General features: G+C 39.4%; 1 protein-coding gene across 3 annotated transcripts in view; it reads left to right on the plus strand.

The window, feature by feature from the left end:
* The first annotated feature begins 1,494 nt into the window (after positions 1-1,494).
* The window catches only part of syngap1a (synaptic Ras GTPase activating protein 1a), a 75,242-nt gene continuing 59,885 nt past the window's right edge, over positions 1,495-16,851 (plus strand). For all 3 annotated transcript variants that reach the window (XM_084131606.1, XM_084131608.1, XM_084131607.1), the window contains exons 1-3: positions 1,495-1,968; positions 8,223-8,353; positions 13,679-13,784. In XM_084131606.1, coding sequence (XP_083987732.1) covers positions 1,947-1,968; positions 8,223-8,353; positions 13,679-13,784 — 259 coding nt within the window. In that variant the 5' untranslated portion in view covers positions 1,495-1,946. The remainder of the gene's footprint in view (positions 1,969-8,222; positions 8,354-13,678; positions 13,785-16,851) is intronic.

Consider the following 16,851-nt stretch of genomic DNA (forward strand, 5'->3'; position numbering starts at 1 on the left):
TTTTAGACTTTATTTCAAACAAGTTGTATTTATTTTTATCAACATATTCATTAAATCGTCTTTTATTTATTCATTTTAATCCAGTAGTAGTAGTAGTAGTAAAATCTTTATTTTACTACTACTACTATTTTACTAAATCAGTGCTTTTCTTTAGTTATTTATTTGTTAACATAAAATGTTTTTATTTTAATTCATTTATCTACTTTATTTAAAACTATTAATTTATTTTAATCAAATTTGATTGTTTTTATCAATGTATTTATTTTAATCAAATAAATGTATATATTTTATCATATTTATTTATTTACATCTAATTTTATTTATTTTATTAATGTTTATTTTTCTCAATTTTAATTAATTAATTAATTTATTTATTTATTATTGTTATATTTTATGATGTATTTTTACAGTTCTTCTCTAGACTTGCGGCCACAAATATCACTCTGAATCCTGCGAGTCTTAAACACACGTGAATGACATCATCATCCTCCAGGAAGTGACACTGACATCATCATCCTCCAGGAAGTGATGTGGTTTTGGAGGGAAAACAGCAGCACAAACACTGCTGTTATTTGAGGAATTCTGGGATGTTTTGTGGTGGTTGTTGATTTGTGACACTTTAATATTCCAGTAGTTTCATAGAAAACTGAATTTCAGCTCAAAATTACTTTCAACCTTTTGGATTCTATTAGATAATGAAGATGATGATGAAGATGAAGATGATGATGATGTTTCTGCAGCAGTTTTCAGACACAAACAGTGGCATTTTAATTGAATTACATATTTACACATTATAGTTTGTTATGATTACAATACTATTTCATTAAAATAATGAAATAAATAATTATAAATAAATTAAAAACATTTTCAGAATATTCAAAAACGGAATAATAATATTGATATAAATATATATTATAGTTGATTATAATAATATTCCATGAAGATAATGACATAATGTATTTATAAATAAATTGAAATAAGCCTTATTTTACAGAAACTAGGAGTGGCGTTTTAATTCAATATTTATATAAATATTATATTTATAGTATTAATAAATACAGGGTTTTTTTTTCAGTTTTACTTGACGTTATTAATTGTTTGTGATTACTTACTGAGAAATAGATAGAATAGTAGATTTCGATCTACCCTCCATAACTAGAAAAATGTATAATTATTAAAAAAATTCCATGACTTTTTAAGAATTGAATACACTTCCATGAGTTTTCCTGGTCTAGAAATCACACTTTCAATATTCTCTCTCATATATCCAGGTTTTCCAAGAGGAGATTCACTGAAAGAAGAAACAAGATGTGATCATACAGTACATACAGTATATCATACAGTAAATGTTTCTTGATCATCAAATCCTCATATTAGAGTGATTTCTGAAGGATCATGTGACACTGAAGACTGGAGTAATGATGCTGAAAATTCAGCTTTGATCACAGGAATAAATTACACTTTACTATATATTCACATAGAAAACAGCTGATTTACACTATAATGATATTTCACAATACATGTTCCAGTGGATCCACTTTATCTCCACAGAGCAACTTTCCTGACTAACTTCTCCCTGGTTCAGTTCTGGGCTGGCCCGGGTTCGGGCTCGATCAGTCCACTCACTCATTGGGTTCGGGTTCGGTATCATCACTCACTCATTGGACCGCGCCGTGCCGGGTGCGCGCGCCCGTGCGCGTTCCCGTGTGCGTGCCAGTGCGCGCTTGCGTTCGATGACGGGAGCGCAAAGTGATCAGCGGATCTTTTCGATCATCATTCAGATCAATAATAGTATAATAATAATAATAATAGCACCTTGCGTGCGCGCGCCTCGCGTCTGGAGAGCCGTGCGTCATTTCTCTCCTTTATGTTTGAATGTTGTCGCGCTGGAGGAGTGATGATGGATCCTCACAGAGCGAGCTGATCACGGTCAGTGCCGGAGGATCATGTCCTATGTGTCTTCACAAGGTAAGAGTTATAATCGATCATCTGATCGGCTCCGATCACTGATCAATACGGGCTCGCGCTGGCCGCCAGATGATTGACAGCTCTCACTCTGGAGTCCAGCGATGCCTTTACATTCACCTGATCGATAACGCACCTTCCGCGTGAGAGTCCAATCATTGCGATCGATAATCAGTGTGAATAGTTGAGCTCAGAAACAGCAGGTTTATTTATAGATCCCGAACCGAACCGAGTCAGGAGCGGCCCGCGCGCGCGCACGAGGGAGAGCTTCCGGAACACACGCGAGAACATCAACACAAATACTCACACTGAGAATCACAAAATGATTTTAATGTTAACTGTAAAATACTGTAGCAATGCTCGCTTAATCGGTTAACAGTGCTGGGAAAACTGTAATAAATCTAATGTAATTGTACAGTAAAACACGGTTACATCAACCATTTTAAGATGTAAAAAAGAATATAACCCTATAATTTACATTGAAATGCCATTCCCAGAATTCCCTGTGTGACACTTCACATTTGAGGGTTTTTAATAGGCATAATTATGTTTCTTCTTAGTTTATTTTCTGATCAGTTGTGTTCATTAGGGTTTAATCTTATTAAATTAATGCATATTGAATTATTTGAGTGTCCATGATGGTGTTTGGTGTTGTTTAGTGCAGTCCATACTGATGATCAGATGGATGTGTGTATTGATTACGCATCTGTAACGGTTATGAGCGTCAGTCGTGCCACTGTGAATCTCAAGAGGTCATTTACATTGAGCTGGAGGAGTTTCAGCGAGAGCTTGTTTAAATGTCATGCTCTCCTGTCGGCCGGACTTCTGTCTGTAAAGTGAGTTTATTCAGAACGAAACAAACAGTTTGTTATATTATTATATATCATCAGTGTTTCAGTAGCAGCTTCACAGTAATAAACAGGAGAATAACAGAATCAATGATGCAAACTTCATAGAGTCAGTGGTGAAGCTGCTCTACGTAAGATGAGAGAGTCATTATTCAAGTTTTGTTTCTGCATTTGATACCATCTATCACAACGTTCTTTTGAATAGACTCGAAAGTTATGTTGGCATTACTGGAATTGCATTAGCATGGTTTAAATCATACTTATCTGACCGTTATCAGTTTGTAGCTGTAAATGAAGAGATGTCTTATTTGTGCTGGGCGGTATGACCAAAAATCCATATCACGGTATTTTTCCAAATTATACCAGTTTCATGGTATCTGACGGTATTTAATTTTTTTCAAGCATGGCTGGTTGTTAACCACATTTTCTACTGATTGAGCGAGGAAATACTGCAGTAGATTGGCTTAGGCCCCGATCACACCTAATGCGTTTTTTGCGCATTTATGCCAACCACAAATAAATTTTCCAAAGGGCAGTGTTGATATTGTGAACCAATGTATGGGAATCACTGTAATATAATTTGACAGCTATCAATGATAGTTTAACCTATGCATCTTCACCGTCAGGCTTAGTAACACATAACATTAGCTGTGCCCTCACCACAGTTTTGCGCCGCGTTCCAATCGTTGTTAAAGGGACATGCTTTGATGGTACTTTATATTGCGGTATGCCTATATTGTGGTATGTTAAAAATTCATATCATAACAAAAATAAACACCGGTATTTGGTATGAACCGGTATACTGCCCAGATCAAGTTCAGTATGGAGTACCACAAGGCTCAGTACTAGGACCGTTGCTGTTCACGGCATGCTACTCCTGGGAGATACCATTATTATTCAGATCAGTTCAGCTCAGTGTTGATTGTGTTCTGGTGTGGATCGAGTGTAAGATCTGTTTCATACTTCTGACTGTACAGAATTTTTTTTAGTTGAACTGATGTGCTTGTTTACTGGTTACTACTTTGAAATACTTATGTTGAATTAAGTAAATGCACATGAAGAGTGTTAACTAACAGGCCAAAAATATGTTCTAATGTTTTGCTAATGTTGTATGTTCTCTGAACCGTCAACACATTCAGTTTTTAAAATGTTTTTTTTATTGGTTATATGAACATTAAGGGAACATTCCATTGTATCATTCTTCAAACATTATGAGAACGTTACTTTTGAAGGTTCTCTGAACGTTCTGAAACAAGTAGCCTAATAACATTTAAAAAATGTTAGATGAACATCAAACTAAAACATTTCAGAAAAACGCTTCATGAATGATGTATAAATAATGTTTTTGTTCTAACGCTTAGAGAACATTATTTAAGACTAGATAACTTTGAACGAACGTTCTATTAATGTTACCGTAATGCGCATGAATGCAGTGGTGAAATGTTGGGGTTAGTATGATGTACAGACCCGTCACTGACGATGCGGTTTAAGCATCTGATCCACTTTTGCGTGTTTTGTGTTTCACTTCTGTTTGCAGCGACAGACTAGAAACCTCCCGTTATAATCAACAGCACATCGACCGTGTAAATCAGACACATTTATTGTGCTGTGTAGATGCTCACGCTGGTGCAGCGACATCTCAGCATTTGTTTTGAAAAGTGTTGATCTTCTAATATATATATAACAGCAAAATAATTGGTTTGCTTTAGATGTTGAGCCACATTATGACATGAAATTGCAAAAACTTTTTGAATGTCAGTTTATTTATGTGAAATTTAATTATCATAATTACAGTATGAAAGGAAATAATGATCAGATTATGATTAGATCATGATATATATATATAATTTGACGTAAATTTATAGTTGATGAATCTTCTTGTTCACATGTATATTATAATTTAAATATAATTTTACAGTTTTGCATTTATTTGAATTGGTAGGTTTCGTCAGGGCGCAAAGAAATATAGAGCTGAGTATCATCAGCATAACAGTGAAAACTAATGCCATGTTTCCTAATGATATCTCCTAATGGTAGCATGTACAGAGTGAACAGCAGCGGTCCTAGTACTGAGCCTTGAGGTACGCCATACTGAACTTGTGATCGATGAGACATCTCTTCATTTACTGCTACAAACTGATAATGGTCAGATAAGTGTGATTTAAACCATGCTAATGCAATTCCACTAATGCCAACATAATTTTCGAGTCTATTCAAAAGAATGTACAGAGATGATAACGAGAGCAGTCTCAGTACTATGGTACGGTCTAAATCCGGACTGGAAATCCTCCAGATTCCATTTCTTTCTAGAAAGGAACATAGTTTTGAGGATACCGCTTTTTCTAGTATCTTTGACAGAAAGGGTAGATTCGAGATCGGCCTGTAATTGACTAATTCTGTAGGATCAAGTTTTTGTTGTTTTTTTAATAAGAGGTTTAATAATGGCCAGCTTAAAAGTTTTTGTATAATGACAAAGATGACCTCTGGAAGCATCTCTTTCAGTAGCTTAGTCGGTATAGGGTCTAACATACATGTTGTCGATTTAGATGATTTAACGAATTTAGAAAATTCTTCCTTTTCTATAGCAATGAATGAATCTAATTTTTCCTCAGGGAGTCTACAATGCACTGCCTGATGCGATACTGTAGTAGACGGTTGCATAGTTATAATTTTCTCCCTGATATTATCAATCTTATAAGTGAAGAAGTTCATAAAGTCATTACTGCTGTGCGGCTTCGAAGCGTCTGGGGTTAAAGCTTTATTTCTTGTTGATTTAGCCACTGTATCAAATAAATACCTAGGGTTGTGTTTGTTTTCTTCTAAGAGAGACATCAAATAAGCAGATCTAGCAGTTTTTAGGGCCTTTCTGTACGCAGTAACGCTTTCCTTCCACAAAATGCGAAATACCTCTAGTTTTGTTTTCTTCCAGCTGTGCTCCATTAAATGTAATTTTACAGTTGTTCATCTTTGTAGTTGGTGAGTTTTACATAAATGTAGAATCATCTCATTCATATGTACAGCCAAATGCCTGTCTGTCAGTCCAAGAAAACTGTGTTCCTGAACTGTGTATCATGGACTCTTCTGACAGTCCGGATCACTGCTGAACACGTGGCCTGAGCGTTTATGTAAGAATCACACATTCGATGCATCAATCACAGACTCGTCTTAAACGCTCTCATTTCCCATCATCAGCACTGCTGTAGAAAAGGCTTTTAATAATAAACCTGTTTAATGCAGAAGCTGTGTTCCTGTGAGTTTAGCAGGTTAGCTGTGACATTATGGAAATATTGAGGCTTCTGTGGGCATCAGGCATTGATTTCCAAATCAAGCCAATAACATGTTGACACACTTACAGTTAATCTGCTTTATGGAAAAAGATGTGAACTAACTTCTTGATTCTTGTTCATGAATAGCTATAGGTCATTCAGGATGAGGATTTCATTTCTAAGAACATGTGCTCAGCATCATCTTTATTCATGTTGGTTTCATATGTTTCATTACCTTACAGTTTGACCGTCTCTCTGATCTGTGCAGATGCTTGAGAAGCTCAGCTTGATTACTAGATGTTAAATCTGCCTTTCGGTCCTCTGACCTTTTGGCCTTTGGTTTAACATAAAGAACTACTGCCCAATAAACATTTGCTTTAATGCAGTTTTTGTGCTGCTGAAAATTTCTTCTGGGAGTTAACTCTTTCCCCGCCATTGATGGAATTTTACGACTTTCCGTGTTTTCACTGTTATGCTCTTCATCACACTGAATCTAATGTTCTCATGTTACCATGAATTACGACAAGTGCATGTTTGTAGAAATATTAGCATTGAATTGTCATTTTAATTAGCAGCAAATGCTGCATGAATTCCTCCTCAATGACCTTGGAACACATGACTAAATAAGTGACCTTTATGAAAACCATGATATCTCCGTTGAGATGCGACAGGAACGGCCTGTGGACAGTGTTCTGGAGAACGTTTCGAAAGCACATGTGTTGCGGGTCCAGCTGCCAGAGGAGGAAGAGACTCCCACCTACAGGGAGAGAGAGAGAGAGAGAGAGAGAGAGAGAGAGAGAGGGATTACATCCATCACGGTTGCCACGGCAACGCAGAGTTGGCTCCCTCTTCCAGAATAGTTCTCTCCTCTCATCCCGTTTTCATGCTGTACTCAAACACTTCCATCTGACACCCACCTCTCTGCCTTTCCTTTTCCTCTCTTTCATAATCCCTCTCTCTCACGCTATATCGGTCACTTTAAGTCGTTTTTTAGCCCGCTCGGCCGTGGTCGTCATGGTAACAGGCTGGGGGTGTGCGAGCGAGAGAGAGAGAGAGAGTGGGCGTCACGGAAGTGACATCTCTTGGGCTGTAACCCATCTTCCTCCCTCTCTCTCTCTCTCTCTCTCTCTCCCCTTCTCTCTCTCTCTCTCTCTCTCTCTCCCTCTCCCTCTCTCTCGCTCTCGCTGTGGGGGCGATCAGGACACAAAAGCAAGTGTCAAAATGAGTTTTAAATTTGTCTTGTGTGTGTTTCCATATATGGCGCATTGAGCGTTACTGTGCTCTTTATGATCCCATCCTCATATTTATCCAGATATGTGCTTTCTATATATAGTGCACTTGAAGTGTTCGAGTCATGTGACCCATGTTGGCCTAGAGGTCGTGACCTCGCTACTTTTAAAATCATGCGTCATCATTTTAACGTCATCTATTGAATTTATTAACTGTAGTAAAAATGTGTCCCACCTGCTTCATCTTTGATTAAAACAGCATTAATATTACTGTTAATCAGCTACAAGCTAACTAACTAGTTATTCCCTAAAACTGCATTCTGGAGTTTATTATAAATATATTTTTTTTTAATTGATTGACATTTTTGACACAATTTACATTTAAAAAAAATATTGCTGTAAAATGTTTGTGTATTTCTATGTTTATTGCTATAAAATAATCTAACACAAACCATATACTGTGTTTAGACATAAATGTAGCTTACAGTATTGCAAAAATAACAAATTTTAAATAATTATTAATAAATAATTATAAAATAATGTTACACAGACCAGAATTTCATACTGTGTTTAGACATAAACTTAGCCTACAGTATTGTAAAAATGGCAATGTCATTTAAAATAATTATTAATAAATAATTGTAATTAAATCATTTAATAATAAAATAATTTATAAAATTATGTAAAATAAAACTACATATTATTTAGTTTGAGCTGCTGAAGGTCATACTTTTTGGAAAGTATGATGGAATATTGATGGAAAGTGGCCTGTATCTGCCATCCCAATGAATCTGACAGTAATGTGCCATTTATGATTTTTTTTTATTTTGAATAAATATTGTGTAAAGTAAAAGTAAGTATTCAGGTTTGATTCAGTTGTATCATGTGCACTAATAATGTGTGTGTGTGTTCAGATGGAAGGTGTGTGTCTCCATGTTCTCGGCCTCACACTCCTCTGAATGGCCACACACACGACTCCCCCGGTTGGAGCCGCCAGCTCCGCGTCAGAGATGGAGACCAGTTCTACCTGCTGGATCAAGAGGAGGTGAAAAGACACGCACACACACACACACACACACACAGCTGTGAACACTAGAGGGAGCTGCAGGCCTTTGATGACACTTTGACTTTCTTGGATCATCAGCATCAGTGTTGAAAAAGCTGCTTTTTAAACTCTAGTGCACCTGCAAACTAATCATATAAATATATAATTTTTATATAGAAGCATTATATTTACATTTATATTTAATCATTTAGCAGATGCTTTTTTCCAAAGTGACTTAGCAATAGAAACAATCAAACCAACAAAAGGGCACCAATATGCAAGTGCTGTGATGAGTCTCAGTTAGTGTAGTACAGTACACTTAACAAGGTTTGTTTTTAAATAGATATACTGAATAGTAAGTGTCTGTATTAATGGGTCAAGTGTTGATGAGAAAGATGCATCTTCAGTCGTTTCTTGAATATGGCTTTGGACTCAGCAGCTCAGGTTGAGTTCAGCAGGTCATTCCTCAGTTCAGGTGAAGGTCCGTGAAAGTGATTCTGTTTCTCTTTGAGATGATGCACCACAAAACACCATTCACTTGCAGAACACCAGCCTCTTGGAGACACATGGGTGCAGGTTTCTGAAGTGCAGGTTTCTGAAAAGAGGAGTGACGTGTGTCTCTTCGGCTCGATAAACACTCTTGCTGCAGCATCTGGATCAGTTGCAGAGGTTTGACAGTGATGCTGGAAGGGGAGAGCATTACAAGAGTCCAGTCTGGAGAGAACAAGAGCTTGGATGTGTAGCTCTGATAGGAAGGGCCTGATCCTACTAATGTTGTATAAGGCAAATCTGCAGGACCGAGCAGTTCTAGCAATGTGTTCTGTGAGGTTCAGTTGATCATCAATCATAACTCCAAGGTTCCTGGCTTTCCTGGATGGAGTTATGGATGATGAGCCTAGCTGAATGGAGAAGTTGTGGTGTAGTGTTAGGCTGGCCGAGAACACAAGCAGTTCTGTCTTCACAAGGTTGAGCTGAAGATGGTGGTCCTTCGTCCAGCAAGAAATGTCAAAATGCGAGCAGCTCCCGTCGGATGCTCTGGTTGGAATGAGAGGTAGAGTTGTGTGTCGTCAGCATAGCAGTGATGGGGTAAACCATGTTTCTGAATGACAGACACTAGTGATGACATGTAGATGGAGAAGAGAAGCGGTCCCAGCACTGAGCCCTGAGGCACTCCAGTAGCTAGATGATAACAGTGATAGGATAAACCATGTTTCTGAATGACAGACACTAGTGATGGGCATGTAGATGGAGAAGAGAAGCGGACCCAGCACTGAGCCCTGAGGCACTCCAGTAGCTAGATGATAGCAGTGATGGGATAAACCATGTTTCTGAATGACAGACACTAGTGATGGGCATGTAGATGGAGAAGAGAAGCGGTCCCAGCACTGAGCCCTGAGGCACTCCAGTAGCTAGATGATAACAGTGATGGGATAAACCATGTTTCTGAATGACAGACACTAGTTTAGATGGGCATGTAGATGGAGAAGAGAAGCGGTCCCAGCACTGAGCCCTGAGGCACTCCAGTAGCTAGATGATAACAGTGATGGGATAAACCATGTTTCTGAATGACAGACACTAGTGATGGCATATAGATGGAGAAGAGAAGCGGTCCCAGCACTGAGCCCTGAGGCACTCCAGTAGCTAGATGATAACAGTGATGGGATAAACCATGTTTCTGAATGACAGACACTAGTGATGGCATATAGATGGAGAAGAGAAGCGGACCCAGCACTGAGCCCTGAGGCACTCCAGTAGCTAGATGATAACAGTGATGGGATAAACCATGTTTCTGAATGACAGACACTAGTGATGGGCATGTAGATGGAGAAGAGAAGCGGTCCCAGCACTGAGCCCTGAGGCACTCCAGTAGCTAGATGATAACAGTGATGGGATAAACCATGTTTCTGAATGACAGACACTAGTGATGGGCATGTAGATGGAGAAGAGAAGCGGTCCCAGCACTGAGCCCTGAGGCACTCCAGTAGCTAGATGATAACAGTGATGGGATAAACCATGTTTCTGAATGACAGACACTAGTGATGGGCATGTAGATGGAGAAGAGAAGCGGTCCCAGCACTGAGCCCTGAGGCACTCCAGTAGCTAGATGATAACAGTGATGGGATAAACCATGTTTCTGAATGACAGATCCTAGTGATGACATGTAGATGGAGAAGAGAAGCGGTCCCAGCACTGAGCCCTGAGGCACTCCAGTAGCTAGATGATAACAGTGATGGGATAAACCATGTTTCTGAATGACAGATCCTAGTGATGACATGTAGATGGAGAAGAGAAGTGGTCCCAGCACTGAGCCCTGAGGCACTCCAGTAGCTAGATGATAACAGTGATGGGATAAACCATGTTTCTGAATGACAGATCCTAGTGATGACATATAGATGGAGAAGAGAAGCGGACCCAGCACTGAGCCCTGAGGCACTCCAGTAGCTAGATGATAACAGTGATGGGATAAACCATGTTTCTGAATGACAGACACTAGTGATGGCATATAGATGGAGAAGAGAAGCGGACCCAGCACTGAGCCCTGAGGCAATCCAGTAGCTAGATGATAACAGTGATGGGATAAACCATGTTTCTGAATGACAGACACTAGTGATGGGCATGTAGATGGAGAAGAGAAGCGGTCCCAGCACTGAGCCCTGAGGCACTCCAGTAGCTAGATGATAACAGTGATGGGATAAACCATGTTTCTGAATGACAGACACTAGTGATGGGCATGTAGATGGAGAAGAGAAGCGGTCCCAGCACTGAGCCCTGAGGCACTCCAGTAGCTAGATGATAACAGTGATGGGATAAACCATGTTTCTGAATGACAGATCCTAGTGATGACATGTAGATGGAGAAGAGAAGCGGTCCCAGCACTGAGCCCTGAGGCACTCCAGTAGCTAGATGATAACAGTGATGGGATAAACCATGTTTCTGAATGACAGACACTAGTGGTGGGCATGTAGATGGAGAAGAGAAGCGGTCCCAGCACTGAGCCCTGAGGCACTCCAGTAGCTAGATGATAACAGTGATGGGATAAACCATGTTTCTGAATGACAGATCCTAGTGATGACATGTAGATGGAGAAGAGAAGCGGTCCCAGCACTGAGCCCTGAGGCACTCCAGTAGCTAGATGATAACAGTGATGGGATAAACCATGTTTCTGAATGACAGATCCTAGTGATGACATGTAGATGGAGAAGAGAAACGGTCCCAGCACTGAGCCCTGAGGCACTCCAGTAGCTAGATGTTGGTCTTACACACCTCACCCGTCAAGTGTGAAGAGAGGTGTTGATGAAATGAGTGAGTGCAGATGAACCTGAAGAAGAAATAGGATGAGTGGGGATAGGATCAAGCTGACAGGTAATAGGTGATTGGAAAGGACGAGTTTGGAGACTTCTGCCTCTGAGAGCGGAGAGAAGGAGGGGGGAGTGTGTGTTTGCTGTTAAGATGTGTGTGTCAGTTTGTGGTGTGGAGAATTGGTCGCTGATGGTGGGTCTTAGACACCTCACCCCTCCACGACACCCTGAAGGACCTGCTGAAAGGTAAGACTTGAACCATCGGAGTGCAGTTCCCGAGATGCCCTTCATCATGAGGATTGACATGAGGATCTGGTGGTTAACTGTGTCAAAGGTAGCAGACAGATCCAGAAAGATGAGTACTGAGGATTGGGAAGCTGCTCTTGAGTCTCAGAGCTTCAATAACCGAGAGCAGGGCAGTCTCAGTTGAGTGACGCTTCTGAAATCAGACTGGTTGTTGTCCAGGAGGTTGTTCTGTGTAAGAAAGGTAGAGACTTGATTGAAAAAAACTCATTCAAGTATTTTAGTAATGAATGGAAGAAGGGATACTGGTCTGTAATTTCCTAAAAGTGCTGGATTTAGAGTGGGTGTCTTAAGGAGAGGGTTATCAATTGGGATATCAACGATAACGGATATCAATTGGGATATCCGTTCCTGCGTAAATGCTGTGGAAATGTACCAGTGTGAAGAGAGGTGTGAGTGCAGGTGCAGCTGAAGAAGAAATGGCTTGAATTAGATAGGATCAAATGGACAGGTAGTAGGTGATTGGAAAGGATGAGTTTGGAGACTTCTGCCTCTGAGAGCGAGAAGGAGGGGAGAGTGTGTGTGTGTTTGCTGTTAAGATGTGTGTGTCAGTTTTGTGGTGTGGAGAATTGGCCGCTGATGGTGGTGGTTTTATTTATGATGAATGTGGCAAAATCATCAGCTGTTAGGGTTGATGAAGGAGGAGGAGGGTTAAGAAGAGAGGAGAAGGTTTTTAAATGCTTGCGAGAGTCAGGATATTTTTTTAATTTTGTTGTGATAGTAAGTAATTTTAGCAGTAGAGACATTAGCAGAGAAGGAAGAGAGGAGGGATTGATAAAGACCAAGGTCAGCGAGATCTTTCGATTTGCGCCACTTCCTCTCTGCAGCCCTGAGTTTAGAACGATGTTTGAAGAGAACATCAGATAATAATGATAATAATTCGTTAAATTTATATAGCGCTTTTCTGGGTACTCAAAGCGTTTTACATGGAAGGGGGAATCTCCTCAACCACCACCAATGTGCAGCATCCACCTGGATGATGCGACGGCAGCCATACTGCGCCAGAACGCCCACCACACACCAGCTTACTGGTGGAGAGGAGACAGTGATGAAGCCAATAGGGATGATTAGGAGGCCATGATGGATGCCAGGATGCCAGGGTTATGCCCCTACTCTTTTTCGAAGGACATCCTGGGATTTTTAATGACCACAGAGAGTCAGGACCTCGGTTTAACGTCTCATCCGAAGGACGATGCTCTTTGACAGTGTAGTGTCACTACACTGGGGCATTAGGACCCACACAGACCACAGGGTGAGCGCCCCCTGCTGGCCTCACTAACACCTCTTCCAGCAGCAACCTGGTTTCCTCAGGAGGTCTCCCATCCAGACACTGACCAGGCTCAGCCCTGCTTAGCTTCAGCGGGCAACCAGTCTTGGGCTACAGGGTGATATGGCTGCTGGCTAACCAGATAACCAGGGGGCAGAGGGGCAAAAGTTGTCTAAACAAGATGTTAGAGTGGAGAAATAGTATTGGTTGCACTGTTAGTATCTAGTGTTGAGAGCTTATTAGGGCGAGGAAGTGTGGATGAGACCAAAGAGGGCAGGCGGGAGGGTGAGAGTTAGCGTAGCTCACGCCTAAAAGCGTCCTGTGCTCTAGGCACTAAAATTAATTGTCTGATACTAATCATATATATATATACAGTAGATGAGATGTTGTATGATCTCATCTGTGTCTCATCAGATGTGTTTGATCTCATCAGATATGTTTTTTTTGTGTTGTCAGGTTCATCCATTGCTGATGAATGATCACCGTCACGTCTCTCACCGACACAAACTGCTGCGCAGGACCGTCAGCGTACCTGCAGATAGCAGACCCCATCCTGAGACAGGTACACACACACACACACACACTTATATACACACACACACACACACACACACACTTATACACACACACACACACACACACTTATACACACACACACACACTTATATACACACACAAACACACTCAATCATACACACACATACACACACACACACATTTATACACTCACACACACACACATACATACACACACACACGCACACACACACACACACACACACACACTTGTATACGCACACACACTCAACCACACACACACACACACAAACATACACAATCACACACACACACACACATATACACTCACACACAAACATACACAATCACACATACACTCACACCAGGCTTGTGCAAAATTCTGAATTTCAGAATTGGCCTCCATTCAATTCATGAATTGGAATTTGAATTGAACTGACTCTGCCCCACAGGACGTTGAATTGAATTTGAATTGGAATGACAGGAAGTGGAATTAAATTCATGGCAATTCAAAGAAATTCCACACAGTCTCACAACAGAAAGAATGTGTTGAGTCTCGCATGCATTCAGTGTTAGGAAGGTTACTTTGGAAATGTTATTGCTTACTGTTATTAGTTACCCATTATAAATGTGGTTTGGATTACTTTATTTGGATAACTTTATCAATGCAAAGCAATTTCGTTTTAAGTTGATTAGTAACTAATTGAATTAAACATTTTACCTCAGTAATACAACTAAATACAATTACATTAATTTTGTAATTTAATAACAGAAATTTCATTTCACGTAACTTTACTCCTCAACCCTGCATACATTTTGTTCTAAAATAGATATTGATCAAATTCTTGAAGTAAATTACCCCCTCAGTGTTGTTTAATTAGTTTTGTCCAATGTAATTTTCATTTCAAAGTAATCACACAAACACAAAGTTGTTGTAAATGCAGTTATCATTTATTCCAATGCAAAAAATTACTGAGCAACACTGTTGCATCTAATTCTCAATAGCTCCTCAAATGTGTTTTCATTGAGTCTGCAGCGTTCTGGTTTTCCAAATACTTGGTTAAAGTAAAGCATTCTGGGAAATGGAGTCATGTTCCATCATGTTCCACAAAATTACAATTACAATAAATCAAACTTAATTATTTGTTCTGTGACTAGAGCTTTTAACATTCATTGCTGGGGGAAAACATATCATTTTAATGTAATCTGTACAAGTAGTTCAAACTAATATAATTTATAATGCAATCATATCTGACATATACTGTAAAGCTTCATTGTTAAACACTTCACTTAAAATATGTATATGAATTTCTTTGAATTTTTATTGAATTGCAATTCTGCTTCCTTTAATTCAAATTCGAATTGTAATTCTAGATCCTGTTTTTGACATCAATTCAAATTCAATTCAAATTCAAGAATTGAATTGGAATTAAGGAGTCATTCTCAATTCAATTCTGAATTGTGCACAAGCCTGACTCACACACCCACATTCCGTTCACACCCATAATGATAACTATATTAGCGTCTACACTAATGGACGATATTGTTGTGTTTATTAAGCGAAATCAAAGAAGGAACTGGTGTGAAGTCATTTAAAAACAAATCAGGCCAAAGCGTAGCTGGTTTCAGGAGTATGAATAGTTTGCTCAGGCTGGTCTGAAACACCTCTGAACTCCCATTGGTCAGTGACGATGATGTAATAGGTGGGTGTGGCTCTGAGGCTCCACCTTCTTCCAGGCGTTAATTTCTTCTGTTCAGACACAAGTAAAACATCCACACACTGGAGAGATGCTTTATTGTTCATCAGCTGGAATAAAAAACATTCTGAAAGTGATTCCAGCGATGTCGTTCCTCTGTGTCATTATAGTTATAAGTGCGCTGTGAACTTCACTATTCTCTCAGAGTTAGAGCAATTATTAAAACGTTATAGTTATAGTTTCACACAGGCCCGGCTCCACGGGGGGGCAGGGTGGGCCTGGCCCACCCAATCAGAAGCTTGGCCCACCTTGGCCCCACACCACATAACAGCCAATCACAAAATTGTTCAATCTTCAATATTCAATTGCTGCTCTCACGCCACACGCCATGTTCTTATGCAGTGAAACATACATCGTGGAGCAGAAAGGACACTGACAACGCGCTGACAGACAGGACAGATCAGGTTACTTTTAATATGAAACAAAGCCTCAACTTTCAAATTTGGTCATTTTTTAACGCAATTTAAAAAATAAATACCGTTTTGTGGCTCTTTAATGTGTCTGACAGATCGCTGTAGAGCCTCAGTTAAAGCTGCTGGTGAACCGATCATCTCTTCCTTCTAGTTAATTTATAGCATCAAATAAACATACAGTAAATGAACATCAGAAGGAATGTTGTTTTAACCGTGGAAATCCTCCAACGTTAATCTACTAATTCTCCTGACTGCTTTGTCGGACGCAGATGGCGGATTATGATTGGTCAGATCGCCTGTCAATCAAACTTCCTGCGAAGTTTGAATCTTCATGATGACTTGTAATCGAGAGTTACCACACTCTGTAGCCTAATAAAACACAACATGCACAGATTTCTTGTTCCAAAAGGAAAACCTTGTGTTTTTAGCTCATGAAAAAGCAATAACACATGAAATGGACATGGGTGAGTTTGTAACAGAATTCTCTAAAATGAGTAGAAAGCTAATGTTGTAAATTATAGTGATGTAAGTAGATCTTTTTCAAGACCTGCCCCGTTTTCCTCAAATCTAAAGTTACTAAACTGATGCAAGATCTGTTGTGTGGTAAAAAAAAAAAAAAAAAAAGATTCTAAATATACATAAGAATGTAAAAATAAAAATGCAAAAAATAACAATGGACAAAAATCTGTAATGTTATACTACATTAACAGACGTGAGAATAATTCTCAAGAAAAACAGCATTTCAGATAAAATTAACATTTTTAGTTTGTAACTACAGCTGTAGCTGATGTTGTAAATGGTATAGTGATGTAAATAGTTATTTTAAAAGACCTGTCCCTTTTTATCAAATCTAAAGTTACTTAATTGATACAGGATCTGTTAAGGGGTAAAAAAATAAAAAAATATTACAAACGCAAAAAGA

This window comes from Abramis brama, assembly GCF_963993115.1.
Source record: "Abramis brama genome assembly, chromosome: 12".
Classification (NCBI taxonomy): domain Eukaryota; kingdom Metazoa; phylum Chordata; class Actinopteri; order Cypriniformes; family Leuciscidae; genus Abramis; species Abramis brama.